The sequence below is a fragment of the Hypanus sabinus genome, unplaced genomic scaffold (genome assembly GCF_030144855.1).
Source record: "Hypanus sabinus isolate sHypSab1 unplaced genomic scaffold, sHypSab1.hap1 scaffold_728, whole genome shotgun sequence".
NCBI lineage: Eukaryota > Metazoa > Chordata > Chondrichthyes > Myliobatiformes > Dasyatidae > Hypanus > Hypanus sabinus.
In genome coordinates, this window is record NW_026781579.1 from 171,667 (window position 1) to 185,528 (window position 13,862).

A 13,862-nucleotide genomic window follows, 5' to 3' on the forward strand; every position below is an offset into this window, starting at 1 on the left:
CTTGCTGACGATTAACACTGACACACCTCAGGGATGTGTGCTTAGCCCACTGCTCTACTCTCTATATACACATGACTGTGTGGCTAGGCATAGCTCAAATACCATCTATAAACAGCTTCTTCCCCTCTGCCATCCAATTCCTAAATGGACATGAACACTACCTCACTTTTTAAAAATTATTTGTTTTGAACAATTTTTAATCTATTCAATAAACATACACTGTAATTGATTTCTTTATCTTCTAGATTATGTATTGCATTGAACTGCTGCTGCTATTTCACGACTCGGGATAATTCTCCTGATTCCTCTCCAGCAGTCTGATATCTACTCTCACCTCAGTCTTACCCTTTAAACCCAGAGAAGCTTTTGATGTCCTCTTCAATATTACTGGATAGCTTACCTTCCTGTTCCATTTTTTCCGCTATGACTTCTGTTGGTTCTTAAAAGCTTCCCAATGCTCCAGCCTCCCAGAAACCTTTTGCTCTGTTATAAGCAAATATCAGTGATAACCCACCACCATCAGACGGGTTGCTCCTGAACTGGAGGGGGACTAACATCCTTGAATGTAGGAGGACAGATATATGGAGGAATTTAAGGTGGGGGGATTTATGGGAGGCAGGGTTTAAGGGTTGGCACAACATTGTGGGCTGAAGGGCCTTTTTGTATTGTTCCACAATATGCCCTCTCTTTGCTGGCTTTGACTTCGCAGCCAGACAAAGTTGCACTATCCTGCCTTTAGAATACTTTCTCTTTGGCACATATCTATCCCACACCTTCCAAACTGTTCCCAGAAACTCCAGACATTGCTTTCTGCGAGTGCTCCTTTCCAATCAACTTTGACCAGCTCCTCTCTCATATCTCTAATTCCCTTTACTCCATTGCAATCCTGATACATCCAAATTCAGCTTCTGCAGGGTCAATTCTATCGTATTATCAACATTGGCCCCTAAGAGTTCCTTCACCTTAAGCTCTCTAGTCAATTCCGCTGCATTGCAGAAAACCCAACCCAGAGCAGCTGTATCCCGGGAGGGGTCAACTATGAACTTCCCTAAAAAGCCAACTTGTAGGCATTCTACAAATCCCCCTCTTGGAATCCATTTGCCCAATATACCTACATATTGATTATTGTAACATGCTCTTCTGACGTGTTTTCTATCTCTGTAATTTCACACCCTGGCCACTGTTCGGAGGCCCGTATAGAACTCCCATCAGGGTCTTCTTGCCCTATTGAAATATTATTGCGTAAAAAGCACGACAGGGCCTCTACTTCCTTGGGAGTCTGCACAGATTCAGCACGTCAGCAACAGCCTTGTCAAACCTGCATGATGTGTGCTGGCTGACTGTATTACGGCCTGTTATGGGGGCACCAGTGCCTTTGCGTGGAAAATCTTACAAAAGGTAAGATTCTGCCCAGTACATCACAGGTAAAACCCACCCAGCCATTGAGCATGGAACATTGGTATAGAAAAGCCGTGCCCAAAGACCCTCACCCCCGCGCCATTCTCTTTTCTCAAACGGCGGAGGAGACCTGCGATGCCCTCCTGGCCTGAGAAACGGGTGAGGAGCAACAACCGAAACGACAGCCACAGAGTCCAGTTCCACACAGATTTATTGAAATTACAGCCTTCCCTCCAGAGACAATAGCCAAACGAGATCCCCTTTTCCTCAGTCCCCCCCCCCAGTGAGAAATGTTATACATCGAGAGAGAGAGAGAGAGAGAGGTGTGAAGCTCATCTCAAATGAAAATTCCAGTTCCATCCCTCAGGTGAAAGTGAAACTCGACACAAATCAATATCCCCGTCCCGTGGATCAGTGAACACAAAAATCAATCATCATACATCGAAATGCTTCTCCCAGAGCTAAGCACCACTGTTAAAATTAATTCCAGTTAATAAATTATACAAAAGTTCAGGCGAAGAGGGAGGACGGCGGTGGGACGTGTCTCCCGGCCCATCCCCACAGGTCGCCATTAGGATATGTCTTCGCTCGGGGAAGAGGGTTCAGTGTTAGTCAGAGGCAGACCCTCCAGCCCCCGATCTGCACCGAGGTGGAGGGAGTTAGTAGTGTTACCACAGGGTGCATCATGCACATGCACCCCCAGCTGTGCAAACTGTGGGTTAACGTACCGTAGAATTCCTGTCTCCCCCAGGGCGAGAGATGAACGGGAGGAGTCAGGGCTTGCCAGAGGGGCGGTGAGGAGGAGGAGGGCAAGGTGGAGGGACTCCAGCAATTACCCGGGCCAGGCCAGGGTGAAGCTGAGCCTGGACAGGCCCCCCCTCCACCCTCTCCCCATCCACCGCCAGGGCACCGGGCCGGGGCCCCAGCGGCTCGAGGCGGAAGGCAGAGACAGGCAGGCAGGTGAGGTGCGGGCAGCCGAGGGACAGGTGGGTGCCAGTGCCCATGGCGAGGAAGAGGCGGAGAAGTGAAGCACGGGAGAGGCCAGCTCGAACGTAGAGCAGGTGGAGGGCGCGGTCCGCGAAGCGGGCGAACGGGGCAGCTACCAGCTCGGACCCCAGGTGGCTTTGATACACCGCCAGCACCAGGACAAAGTCACCCTCCAACGTCCGCCAGCCCCCGGGAACCGGGCAATCGAGGGGTGCCAGCAGGTGGTCCGGTGGAAGCTCCTGGCGTGGGGTCCCTCCGGAGGGAGTTCCCTCACCCGCCTCACTCGGTCCGGCTGCTCTCTCGTGGGGGGAGCAATCTCCCCCAGGGCCTCGGTGGGCAGGGTTAACCCCTTCAGAACTGACAGCCCCAGAGTTGACCCTTTCTGGACTGGCATCCTTGCTGACAGAATTAACCCCTTCAGAGCTGACTGGACTGGAATTAACTCCTTCCAAATTGACCAGACCGAAGCTCTTGGTAATGGAATTAACCCCTTCAGAGCTGACTGGAGTGGAATTGACCAGACCCTCACCCCCGTGAATGGAATTAAGCCCTTCAGAGCTGACCTGATCGGAATTAAACCCCTCCTCCTCCTCTTCCTGGAAGGAGACCCCCTCGAAGGAGAAGCCCTCGGCAGAGGGGTAGGGGGAAGGGGGGAGCCAGCCCCCTGCCTCAGACAGAGTTCGGCAGAGGGCAGGGTGGGACGTGGGGTGCCCCCCGTCGGCTGTGACGCTACGGCAGAGAGGTCGGCGGCCCCGGTGAGGGGGGGGCGTGGAAATGGTGGACGGGGGCGTGCCAGGAGGGGCGGGCAGGTAGGAGAGGCGCGCCCGGTAGCGACGCAGGGACGCCAGGCGGACCAGGGTGCCCAAGGTGAAACGAGCCGGTCCCAGCCGACGGTAACGCTCACTCTCGAGGTCGACATCTGCCACAAAGCCCCAGGCAACACTGAGGAAGGAGAAGAGGCGTTGGCCAGAAGAGGTGGTCACCGAGACCAGGTCCATGGGCGTAGGACAGCCACGGCACAGTAACAGGATGCAATTCTGCAGCAGCTCCTCGCCTGTCGCCATCCGGTTCCTGTCGGAGAGAATCGGGCAGATACTGTGAAGTCTGAACCAGAAAGTTACACTAAACACAGTCGGCCAACCTTGTCCACGGGGGTCGGTTCCGGGGCAGGGATTCTCAAGTCTCTCATTTATCCCGTCTCCGTGCGGTGGACTTTAGGACCACAGTGTTTCTGTTCACGAGAATAATCACCGTCACGGTTGAAAATAAAGTGCAAGTAATAAAGCGATTGGAAAGAGGTGAAACGTCGTGCCCTCGAGTCCAGGCAGCACACTGGTGAACCTTCCGCCCCCTCTCCAAAGCACCCACACCCACAGGAGACCAGAACTGCACACAGTCCTCCGAGAATGAACAGACCACAGTTTAATACAGTTGTAAATGACTTCCTGACTCTCATACTCAACACCCGACCGATGAAGCAAAGCCTTTCGGCTGACACCCTCACCGCCCTGTCCGTCACCCTGAGCTCACGTACCCGACCGATGAAGCAAAGCCTTTCGGCTGACACCCTCACCGCCCTGTCCGTCACCCTGAGCTCACGTACCCGACCGATGAAGCAAAGCCTTTCGGCTGACACCCTCACCGCCCTGTCCGTCACCCTGAGCTCACGTACCCGACCGATGAAGCAAAGCCTTTCGTCTGACACCCGCACCGCCCTGTCCGTCACCCTGAGGTCACGTACCCGACCGATGAAGCAAAGCCGTTCGTCTGACACCCTCACCGCCCTCTCCGTCACCCTGAGCTCACGTACCCGACCGATGAAGCAAAGCCTTTCGTCTAACACCCTCACCGCCCTGTCCGTCACCCTGAGGTCACGTACCCGACCGATGAAGCAAAGCCTTTCGTCTGACACCCTCACCGCCCTGTCCGTCACCCTGAGCTCACGTACCCGACCGATGAAGCAAAGCCTTTCGTCTGACACCCTCACCGCCCTGTCCGTCACCCTGAGCTCACGTACCCGACCGATGAAGCAAAGCCTTGCGTCTGACACCCTCACCTCCCTGTCCGTCACCCTGAGGTCACGTACCCGACCGATGAAGCAAAGCCTTTCGTCTGACACCCTCACCGCCCTGTCCGTCACCCTGAGGTCACGTACCCGACCGATGAAGCAAAGCCTTTCGTCTGACACCCGCACCGCCCTGTCCGTCACCCTGAGGTCACGTTCCCGACCGATGAAGCAAAGCCTTTCGTCTGACACCCTCAGCGCCCTGTCCGTCACCCTGAGCTCACGTACCCGACCGATGAAGCAAAGCCTTTCGTCTGACACCCTCACCGCCCTGTCCGTCACCCTGAGGTCACGTACCCAACCGATGAAGCAAAGCCTTTCGTCTGACACCCTCACCGCCCTGTCCGTCACCCTGAGCTCACGTACCCGACCGATGAAGCAAAGCCTTTCGTCTGACACCCGCACCGCCCTCTCCGTCACCCTGAGGTCACGTACCCGACCGATGAAGCAAAGCCTTTCGTCTGACACCCGCACCGCCCTGTCCGTCACCCTGAGGTCACGTTCCCGACCGATGAAGCAAAGCCTTTCGTCTGACACCCTCAGCGCCCTGTCCGTCACCCTGAGCTCACGTACCCGACCGATGAAGCAAAGCCTTTCGTCTGACACCCTCACCGCCCTGTCCGTCACCCTGAGCTCACGTACCCGACCGATGAAGCAAAGCCTTTCGTCTGACACCCTCACCGCCCTGTCCGTCACCCTGAGCTCACGTACCCGACCGATGAAGCAAAGCCTTGCGTCTGACACCCTCACCTCCCTGTCCGTCACCCTGAGGTCACGTACCCGACCGATGAAGCAAAGCCTTTCGTCTGACACCCTCACCGCCCTGTCCGTCACCCTGAGGTCACGTACCCGACCGATGAAGCAAAGCCTTTCGTCTGACACCCGCACCGCCCTGTCCGTCACCCTGAGGTCACGTTCCCGACCGATGAAGCAAAGCCTTTCGTCTGACACCCTCAGCGCCCTGTCCGTCACCCTGAGCTCACGTACCCGACCGATGAAGCAAAGCCTTTCGTCTGACACCCTCACCGCCCTGTCCGTCACCCTGAGGTCACGTACCCAACCGATGAAGCAAAGCCTTTCGTCTGACACCCTCACCGCCCTGTCCGTCACCCTGAGCTCACGTACCCGACCGATGAAGCAAAGCCTTTCGTCTGACACCCTCACCGCCCTCTCCGTCACCCTGAGGTCACGTACCCGACCGATGAAGCAAAGCCTTTCGTCTGACACCCTCACCGCCCTCTCCGTCACCCTGAGGTCACGTACCCGACCGATGAAGCAAAGCCTTTCGTCTGACACCCTCACCGCCCTGTCCGTCACCCTGAGCTCACGTACATGACCGATGAAGCAAAGCCTTTCGTCTGACACCCTCACCGCCCTGTCCGTCACCCTGGGGTCACGTACCCGACCGATGAAGCAAAGCCTTTCGTCTGACACCCTCATCGCCCTCTCCGTCACCCTGGGGTCACGTACCCGACCGATGAAGCAAAGCCTTTCGTCTGACACCCTCACCGCCCTGTCCGTCACCCTGAGCTCACGTACCCGACCGATGAAGCAAAGCCTTTCGTCTGACACCCTCACCGCCCTCTCCGTCACCCTGAGCTCACGTACCCGACCGATGAAGCAAAGCCTTTCGTCTGACACCCTCACAGCCCTGTCCGTCACCCTGAGCTCACGTACCCGACCGATGAAGCAAAGCCTTTCGTCTGACACCCTCACCGCCCTGTCCGTCACCCTGAGCTCACGTACCCGACCGATGAAGCAAAGCCTTTCGTCTGACACCCGCACCGCCCTCTCCGTCACCCTGAGCTCACGTACCCGACCGAGGAAGCAAAGCCTTTCGTCTGACACCCGCACCGCCCTCTCCGTCACCCTGAGGTCACGTACCCGACCGATGAAGCAAAGCATTTCGTCTGACACCCTCACCGCCCTCTCCGTCACCCTGAGCTCACGTACCCGACCGATGAAGCAAAGCCTTTCGTCTGACACCCTCACAGCCCTGTCCGTCACCCTGAGCTCACGTACCCGACCGATGAAGCAAAGCCTTTCGTCTGACACCCTCACCGCCCTGTCCGTCACCCTGAGCTCACGTACCCGACCGATGAAGCAAAGCCGTTCGTCTGACACACTCACCGCCCTCTCCGTCACCCTGAGCTCACGTACCCGACCGATGAAGCAAAGCCTTTCGTCTGACACCCGCACCGCCCTGTCCGTCACCCTGAGCTCACGTACCCGACCGATGAAGCAAAGCCTTTCGTCTGACACCCTCACCGCCCTGTCCGTCACCCTGAGCTCACGTACCCGACCGATGAAGCAAAGCCTTTCGTCTGACACCCTCACCGCCCTGTCCGTCACCCTGAGCTCACGTACCCGACCGATGAAGCAAAGCCTTTCGTCTGACACCCTCACCGCCCTGTCCGTCACCCTGAGGTCACGTACCCGACCGATGAAGCAAAGCCTTTCGTCTGACACCCTCACCGCCCTGTCCGTCACCCTGAGCTCACGTACCCGACCGATGAAGCAAAGCCTTTCGTCTGACACCCTCACCGCCCTCTCCGTCACCCTGAGGTCACGTACCCGACCGATGAAGCAAAGCCTTTCGTCTGACACCCTCACCGCCCTGTCCGTCACCCTGAGCTCACGTACCCGACCGATGAAGCAAAGCCTTTCGTCTGACACCCTCACCGCCCTGTCCGTCACCCTGAGCTCACGTACCCGACCGATGAAGCAAAGCATTTCGTCTGACACCCTCACCGCCCTGTCCGTCACCCTGAGGTCACGTACCCGACCGATGAAGCAAAGCCTTTCGTCTGACACCCTCACCGCACTGTCCGTCACCCTGAGCTCACGTACCCGACCGATGAAGCAAAGCCTTTCGTCTGACACCCTCACCTCCCTGTCCGTCACCCTGAGGTCACGTACCCGACCGATGAAGCAAAGCCTTTCGTCTGACACCCTCACCGCCCTGTCCGTCACCCTGAGCTCACGTACCGACCGATGAAGCAAAGCCTTTCGTCTGACACCCGCACCGCCCTGTCCCTCACCCTGAGCTCACGTACCCGACCGATGAAGCAAAGCCTTTCGTCTGACACCCGCACCGCCCTGTCCGTCACCCTGAGGTCACGTACCTGACCGATGAAGCAAAGCCTTTCGTCTGACACCCGCACCTCCCTGTCCGTCACCCTGAGCTCACGTACCCGACCGATGAAGCAAAGCCTTTCATCTGACACCCTCACCGCCCTGTCCGTCACCCTGAGCTCACGTACCCGACCGATGAAGCAAAGCCTTTCGTCTGACACCCTCACCGCCCTGTCCGTCACCCTGAGGTCACGTACCCGACCGATGAAGCAAAGCCTTTCGTCTGACACCCTCACCGCCCTGTCCGTCACCCTGAGGTCACGTACCCGACCGATGAAGCAAAGCCTTTCGTCTGACACCCTCACCGCCCTGTCCGTCACCCTGAGCTCACGTACCCTACCGATGAAGCAAAGCCTTTCGTCTGACACCGTCACCGCCCTGTCCGTCACCCTGAGCTCACGTACCCGACCGATGAAGCAAAGCCTTTCGTCTGACACCCGCACCGCCCTGTCCGTCACCCTGAGGTCACGTACCCGACCGATGAAGCAAAGCCTTTCGTCTGACACCCGCACCTCCCTGTCCGTCACCCTGAGCTCACGTACCCGACCGATGAAGCAAAGCATTTCGTCTGACACCCTCACCGCCCTGTCCGTCACCCTGAGCTCACGTACCCGACCGATGAAGCAAAGCCTTTCGTCTGACACCCTCACCGCCCTGTCCGTCACCCTGAGCTCACGTACCCGACCGACGAAGCAAAGCCTTTCGTCTGACACCCTCACCGCCCTGTCCGTCACCCTGAGGTCACGTACCCGACCGATGAAGCAAAGCCTTTCGTCTGACACCCTCACCGCCCTGTCCGTCACCCTGAGCTCACGTACCCGACCGATGAAGCAAAGCCTTTCGTCTGACACCCTCACCGCCCTGTCCGTCACCCTGAGCTCACGTACCCGACCGATGAAACAAAGCCTTTCGTCTGACACCCTCACCGCCCTGTCCGTCACCCTGAGCTCACGTACCCGACCGATGAAGCAAAGCCTTTCGTCTGACACCCTCACCGCCCTGTCCGTCACCCTGAGGTCACGTACCCGACCGATGAAGCAAAGCCTTTCGTCTGACACCCTCACCGCCCTCTCCGTCACCCTGAGCTCACGTACCCGACCGATGAAGCAAAGCCTTTCGTCTCACACCCTCACCGCCCTGTCCGTCACCGAGGTCACGTACCCGACCGATGAAGCAAAGCCTTTCGTCTGACACCCTCACCGCCCTCTCCGTCACCCTGAGCTCACGTACCCGATCAATGAAGCAAAGCCTTTCGTCTGACACCCTCACCGCCCTGTCCGTCACCCTGAGGTCACGTACCCGATCAATGAAGCAAAGCCTTTCGTCTGACACCCTCACCGCCCTGTCCGTCACCCTGAGGTCACGTACCCGATCAATGAAGCAAAGCCTTTCGTCTGACACCATCACCGCCCTGTCCGTCACCCTGAGCTCACGTACCCGACCGATGAAGCAAAGCCTTTCGTCTGACACCCGCACCGCCCTGTCCGTCACCCTGAGGTCACGTACCCGACCGATGAAGCAAAGCCGTTCGTCTGACACCCTCACCGCCCACTCCGTCACCCTGAGCTCACGTACCCGACCGATGAAGCAAAGCCTTTCGTCTGACACCCTCACCGCCCTGTCCGTCTCCCTGAGCTCACGTACCCGACCGATGAAGCAAAGCCTTTCGTCTGACACCCTCACCGCCCTGTCCGTCACCCTGAGCTCACGTACCCGACCGATGAAGCAAAGCCTTTCGTCTGACACCCTCACCGCCCTGTCCGTCACCCTGAGCTCACGTACCCGACCGATGAAGCAAAGCCGTTCGTCTGACACCCTCACCGCCCTGTCCGTCACCCTGAGCTCACGTACCCGACCGATGAAGCAAAGCCTTTCGTCTGACACCCTCACCGCCCTATCCATCACCCTGAGGTCACGTACCCGACCGATGAAGCAAAGCCTTTCGTCTGACACCCTCACTGCTCTCTCCGTCACCCTGAGCTCACGTACCCGACCGATGAAGCAAAGCCTTTCGTCTGACACCCTCACCGCACTGTCCGTCACCCTGAGGTCACGTATCCGATCGATGAAGCAAAGCCTTTCGTCTGACACCCGCACCGCCCTGTCCGTCACCCTGAGGTCACGTACCCGACCGATGAAGCAAAGCCTTTCGTCTGACACCCTCAACGCCCTGTCCGTCACCCTGAGCTCACGTACCCGACCGATGAAGCAAAGCCTTTCGTCTGACACCCTCACCGCCCTGTCCGTCACCCTGAGCTCACGTACCCGACCGATGAAGCAAAGCCTTTCGTCTGACACCCTCACCTCCCTGTCCGTCACCCTGAGGTCACGTACCCGACCGATGAAGCAAAGCCTTTCGTCTGACACCCTCACCGCCCTGTCCGTCACCCTGAGCTCACGTACCCGACCGATGAAGCAAAGCCTTTCGTCTGACACCCTCACCTCCCTGTCCGTCACACTGAGGTCACGTACCCGACCGATGAAGCAAAGCCTTTCGTCTGACACCCTCACCGCCCTGTCCGTCACCCTGAGCTCACGTACCCGACCGATGAAGCAAAGCCTTTCGTCTGACACCCTCACCGCCCTCTCCGTCACCCTGAGCTCACGTACCCGACCGATGAAGCAAAGCCTTTCGTCTGACACCCTCACCGCCCTGTCCGTCACCCTGAGGTCACGTACCCGACCGATGAAGCAAAGCCTTTCGTCTGACACCCTCAGCGCCCTGTCCGTCACCCTGAGGTCACGTACCCGACCGATGAAGCAAAGCCTTTCGTCTGACACCCGCACCGCCCTGTCCGTCACCCTGAGCTCACGTACCCGACCGATGAAGCAAAGCCTTTCGTCTGACACCCTCACCGCCCTGTCCGTCACCCTGAGCTCACGTACCCGACCGATGAAGCAAAGCCTTTCGTCTGACACCCTCACCGCCCTCTCCGTCACCCTGAGCTCACGTACCCGACCGATGAAGCAAAGCCTTTCGTCTGACACCCGCACCGCCCTCTCCGTCACCCTGAGGTCACGTACCCGACCGATGAAGCAAAGCCTTTCGTCTGACACCCTCACCGCCCTGTCCGTCACCCTGAGCTCACGTACCCGACCGATGAAGCAAAGCCTTTCGTCTGACACCCTCACCGCCCTGTCCGTCACCCTGAGCTCACGTACCCGACCGATGAAGCAAAGCCTTTCGTCTGACACCCGCACCGCCCTCTCCGTCACCCTGAGCTCACGTACCCGACCGATGAAGCAAAGCCTTTCGTCTGACACCCTCACCGCCCTGTCCGTCACCCTGAGGTCACGTACCCGACCGATGAAGTAAAGCCTTTCGTCTGACACCCGCACCGCCCTCTCCGTCACCCTGAGGTCACGTACCCGACCGATGAAGCAAAGCCTTTCGTCTGACACCCTCACCGCCCTGTCCGTCACCCTGAGGTCACGTACCCGACCGATGAAGCAAAGCCTTTCGTCTGACACCCTCACCGCCCTGTCCGTCACCCTGAGCTCACGTACCCGACCGATGAAGCAAAGCCTTTCGTCTGACACCCTCAACGCCCTGTCCGTCACCCTGAGCTCACGTACCCGACCGATGAAGCAAAGCCTTTCGTCTGACACCCTCACCGCACTGTCCGTCACCCTGAGCTCACGTAACCGACCGATGAAGCAAAGCCTTTCGTCTGACACCCTCACCGCACTGTCCGTCACCCTGAGCTCACGTAACCGACCGATGAAGCAAAGCCTTTCGTCTGACACCCTCACCTCCCTGTCCGTCACCCTGAGCTCACGTACCCGACCGATGAAGCAAAGCCTTTCGTCTGACACCCGCACCGCCCTCTCCGTCACCCTGAGCTCACGTACCCGACCGATGAAGCAAAGCCTTTCGTCTGACACCCTCACCACCCTGTCCGTCACCCTGAGGTCACGTACCCGACCGATGAAGCAAAGCCTTTCGTCTGACACCCTCACCGCCCTGTCCGTCACCCTGAGGTCACGTACCCGACCGATGAAGCAAAGCCTTTCGTCTGACACCCTCACCGCCCTGTCCGTCACCCTGAGCTCACGTACCCGACCGATGAAGCAAAGCCTTTCGTCTGACACCCTCACCGCCCTGTCCGTCACCCTGAGCTCACGTACCCGACCGATGAAGCAAAGCCTTTCGTCTGACACCCGCACCGCCCTCTCCGTCACCCTGAGCTCACGTACCCGACCGATGAAGCAAAGCCTTTCGTCTGACACCCTCACCGCCCTGTCCGTCACCCTGAGGTCACGTACCCGACCGATGAAGCAAAGCCTTTCGTCTGACACCCGCACCGCCCTCTCCGTCACCCTGAGCTCACGTACCCGACCGATGAAGCAAAGCCTTTCGTCTGACACCCGCACCGCCCTCTCCGTCACCCTGAGCTCACGTACCCGACCGATGAAGCAAAGCCTTTCGTCTGACACCCGCACCGCCCTCTCCGTCACCCTGAGCTCACGTACCCGACCGATGAAGCAAAGCCTTTCGTCTGACACCCTCACCGCCCTGTCCGTCACCCTGAGGTCACGTTCCCGACCGATGAAGCAAAGCCGTTCGTCTGACACCCTCACCGCCCTGTCCGTCACCCTGAGGTCACGTACCCGACCGATGAAGCAAAGCCTTTCGTCTGACACCCTCACCGCCCTGTCCGTCACCCGGAGGTTACGTACCCGACTGATGAAGCAAAGCCTTTCGTCTGACACCCTCACCGCCCTGTCCGTCACCCTGAGCTCACGTACCCGACCGATGAAGCAAAGCCTTTCGTCTGACACCCGCACCGCCCTGTCCGTCACCCTGAGGTCACGTACCCGACCGATGAAGCAAAGCCTTTCGTCTGACACCCGCACCGCCCTGTCCGTCACACTGCGGTCACGTACCCGACCGACGAAGCAAAGCCTTTCGTCTGACACCCGCACCGCCCTGTCCGTCACCCTGAGGTCACTTACCCAGCGTGGTGGTTGATAGAAGCAGCCAAAGCATTCCCCGATCCAGCTGGGATCACACCCAGGGGCATTTTGATCGCCTGCTCCCAGTCTGGCCGAGCCATTAATCCATTGATCACCTGAGAAAAGAGAAAAAACTGATGGGACGGTGTGGAGGGAGATTCAGTCTGTGTCTGACCCCAGTAGTGTGTGATGGGACGGTGTGGAGGGAGATTCACTCTGTGTCTCACCCCGGGAGTGTGGGATGGGACGGTGTGGAGGGAGATTCACTCTCTGTCTGACACCGGGAGTGTGTGATGGGACGCTGTGGAGGGAGATTCACTCTGTGTCTGACACCGGGTGTGTGATGGGATGGTGTGGAGGGAGATTCACTCTGTGTCTGACCCCGGGAGTGTGTGATGGGACGGTGTGGAGGGAGATTCACTCTGTGTCTGACCCCGGGAGTGCGTGATGGGACAGTGTGGAGGGAGATTCACTCTGTGTCTGACCCCGGGAGTGTGTGATGGGACGGTGTGGAGGGAGATTCACTCTGTGTCTGACCCCGGGAGTGTGTGATGGGACGGTGTGGAGGGAGATTCACTCTGTGTCTGACCTGGGAGTGTGTGATGGGACGGTGTGGAGGGAGATTCACTCTGTGTCTGACCTGGGAGTGTGTGATGGGACGGTGGGGAGGGAGATTCACTCTGTGTCTGACTTCGGGAGTGTGTGATGGGACAGTGTGGAGGGAGATTCACTCTGTGTCTGACCCCGGGAGTGTGTGATGGGACCGTGTGGAGGGAGATTCACTCTGTGTCTGACCCCGGGAGTGTGTGATGGGACGGTGTGGAGGGAGATTCACTCTGTGTCTGACCTGGGAGTTTGTGATGGGACGGTGTGGAGGGAGATACACTCTGTGTCTGACCTGGGAGTGTGTGATGGGACAGTGTGGAGTGAGATTCACACTGTGTCTGACCCCGGGAGCGTGTGATGGGACGGTGTGGAGGGAGATTCAGTCTGTGTCTGACCCCGGGAGTGTGTGATGGGACAGTGTGGAGGGAGATTCACTCTGTGTCTGACCCCGGGAGTGTGTGATGGGACGGTGTGGAGGGAGATTCACTCTGTGTCTGACCTGGGAGTGTGTGATGGGACCGTGTGGAGGGAGATTCACTCTTTGTGTCTGACTCCGGGAGTGTGTGATGGGACGGTGGGGAGGGAGATTCACTCTGTCTCTGAGTCCGGGAGTGTGTGATGGAACAGTGTAGAGGAAGATTCACTCTGTCTCTGAGCCCGGGAGTATGTGATGGAACGGTGTAGAGGGAGATTCACTCTGTGTTTGACCCCAGGA

General features: G+C 58.3%; 2 protein-coding genes across 4 annotated transcripts in view; one reads left to right on the plus strand and one right to left on the minus strand.

The window, feature by feature from the left end:
• Positions 1-1,591: 1,591 nt before the first annotated feature.
• LOC132389983 (sphingosine kinase 1-like) overlaps positions 1,592-13,862 on the minus strand; it is a 61,938-nt gene continuing 49,667 nt past the window's right edge. The window contains exons 4-5 of the mRNA XM_059962559.1: positions 12,542-12,657; positions 1,592-3,456 (exon numbers count right to left, since the gene is read on the minus strand). Of these exons, the coding sequence (XP_059818542.1) occupies positions 2,172-3,456; positions 12,542-12,657 (1,401 nt within the window). The 3' untranslated portion in view covers positions 1,592-2,171. The remainder of the gene's footprint in view (positions 3,457-12,541; positions 12,658-13,862) is intronic.
• Positions 7,180-10,313, plus strand: LOC132389985 (uncharacterized). 3 transcript variants are annotated; one of them, XR_009510743.1, is made up of 2 exons: positions 7,180-8,944; positions 9,704-10,313. XR_009510743.1 is itself a non-coding variant. In XM_059962560.1 (2 exons), the coding sequence occupies exon 2, from the start codon at positions 7,583-7,585 to the stop codon at positions 8,774-8,776; it is 1,194 nt and encodes a 397-aa protein (XP_059818543.1). In that variant the 5' UTR covers positions 7,189-7,222; positions 7,361-7,582; the 3' UTR covers positions 8,777-9,571. The 3 variants fall into 3 exon arrangements, 1 of the variants encoding a protein (XP_059818543.1); XR_009510744.1 differs by lacking the exon at positions 9,704-10,313 and adding an exon at positions 9,083-9,571; XM_059962560.1 differs by lacking the exon at positions 9,704-10,313 and having other exon boundaries at positions 7,189-7,222; positions 7,361-9,571.

Bases quoted from the DNA above. Each gene is read 5' to 3' on its own strand.
- LOC132389985 (XM_059962560.1), top strand. From the start codon at position 7,583: ATGAAGCAAAGCCTTTCGTCTGACACCCGCACCTCCCTGTCCGTCACC.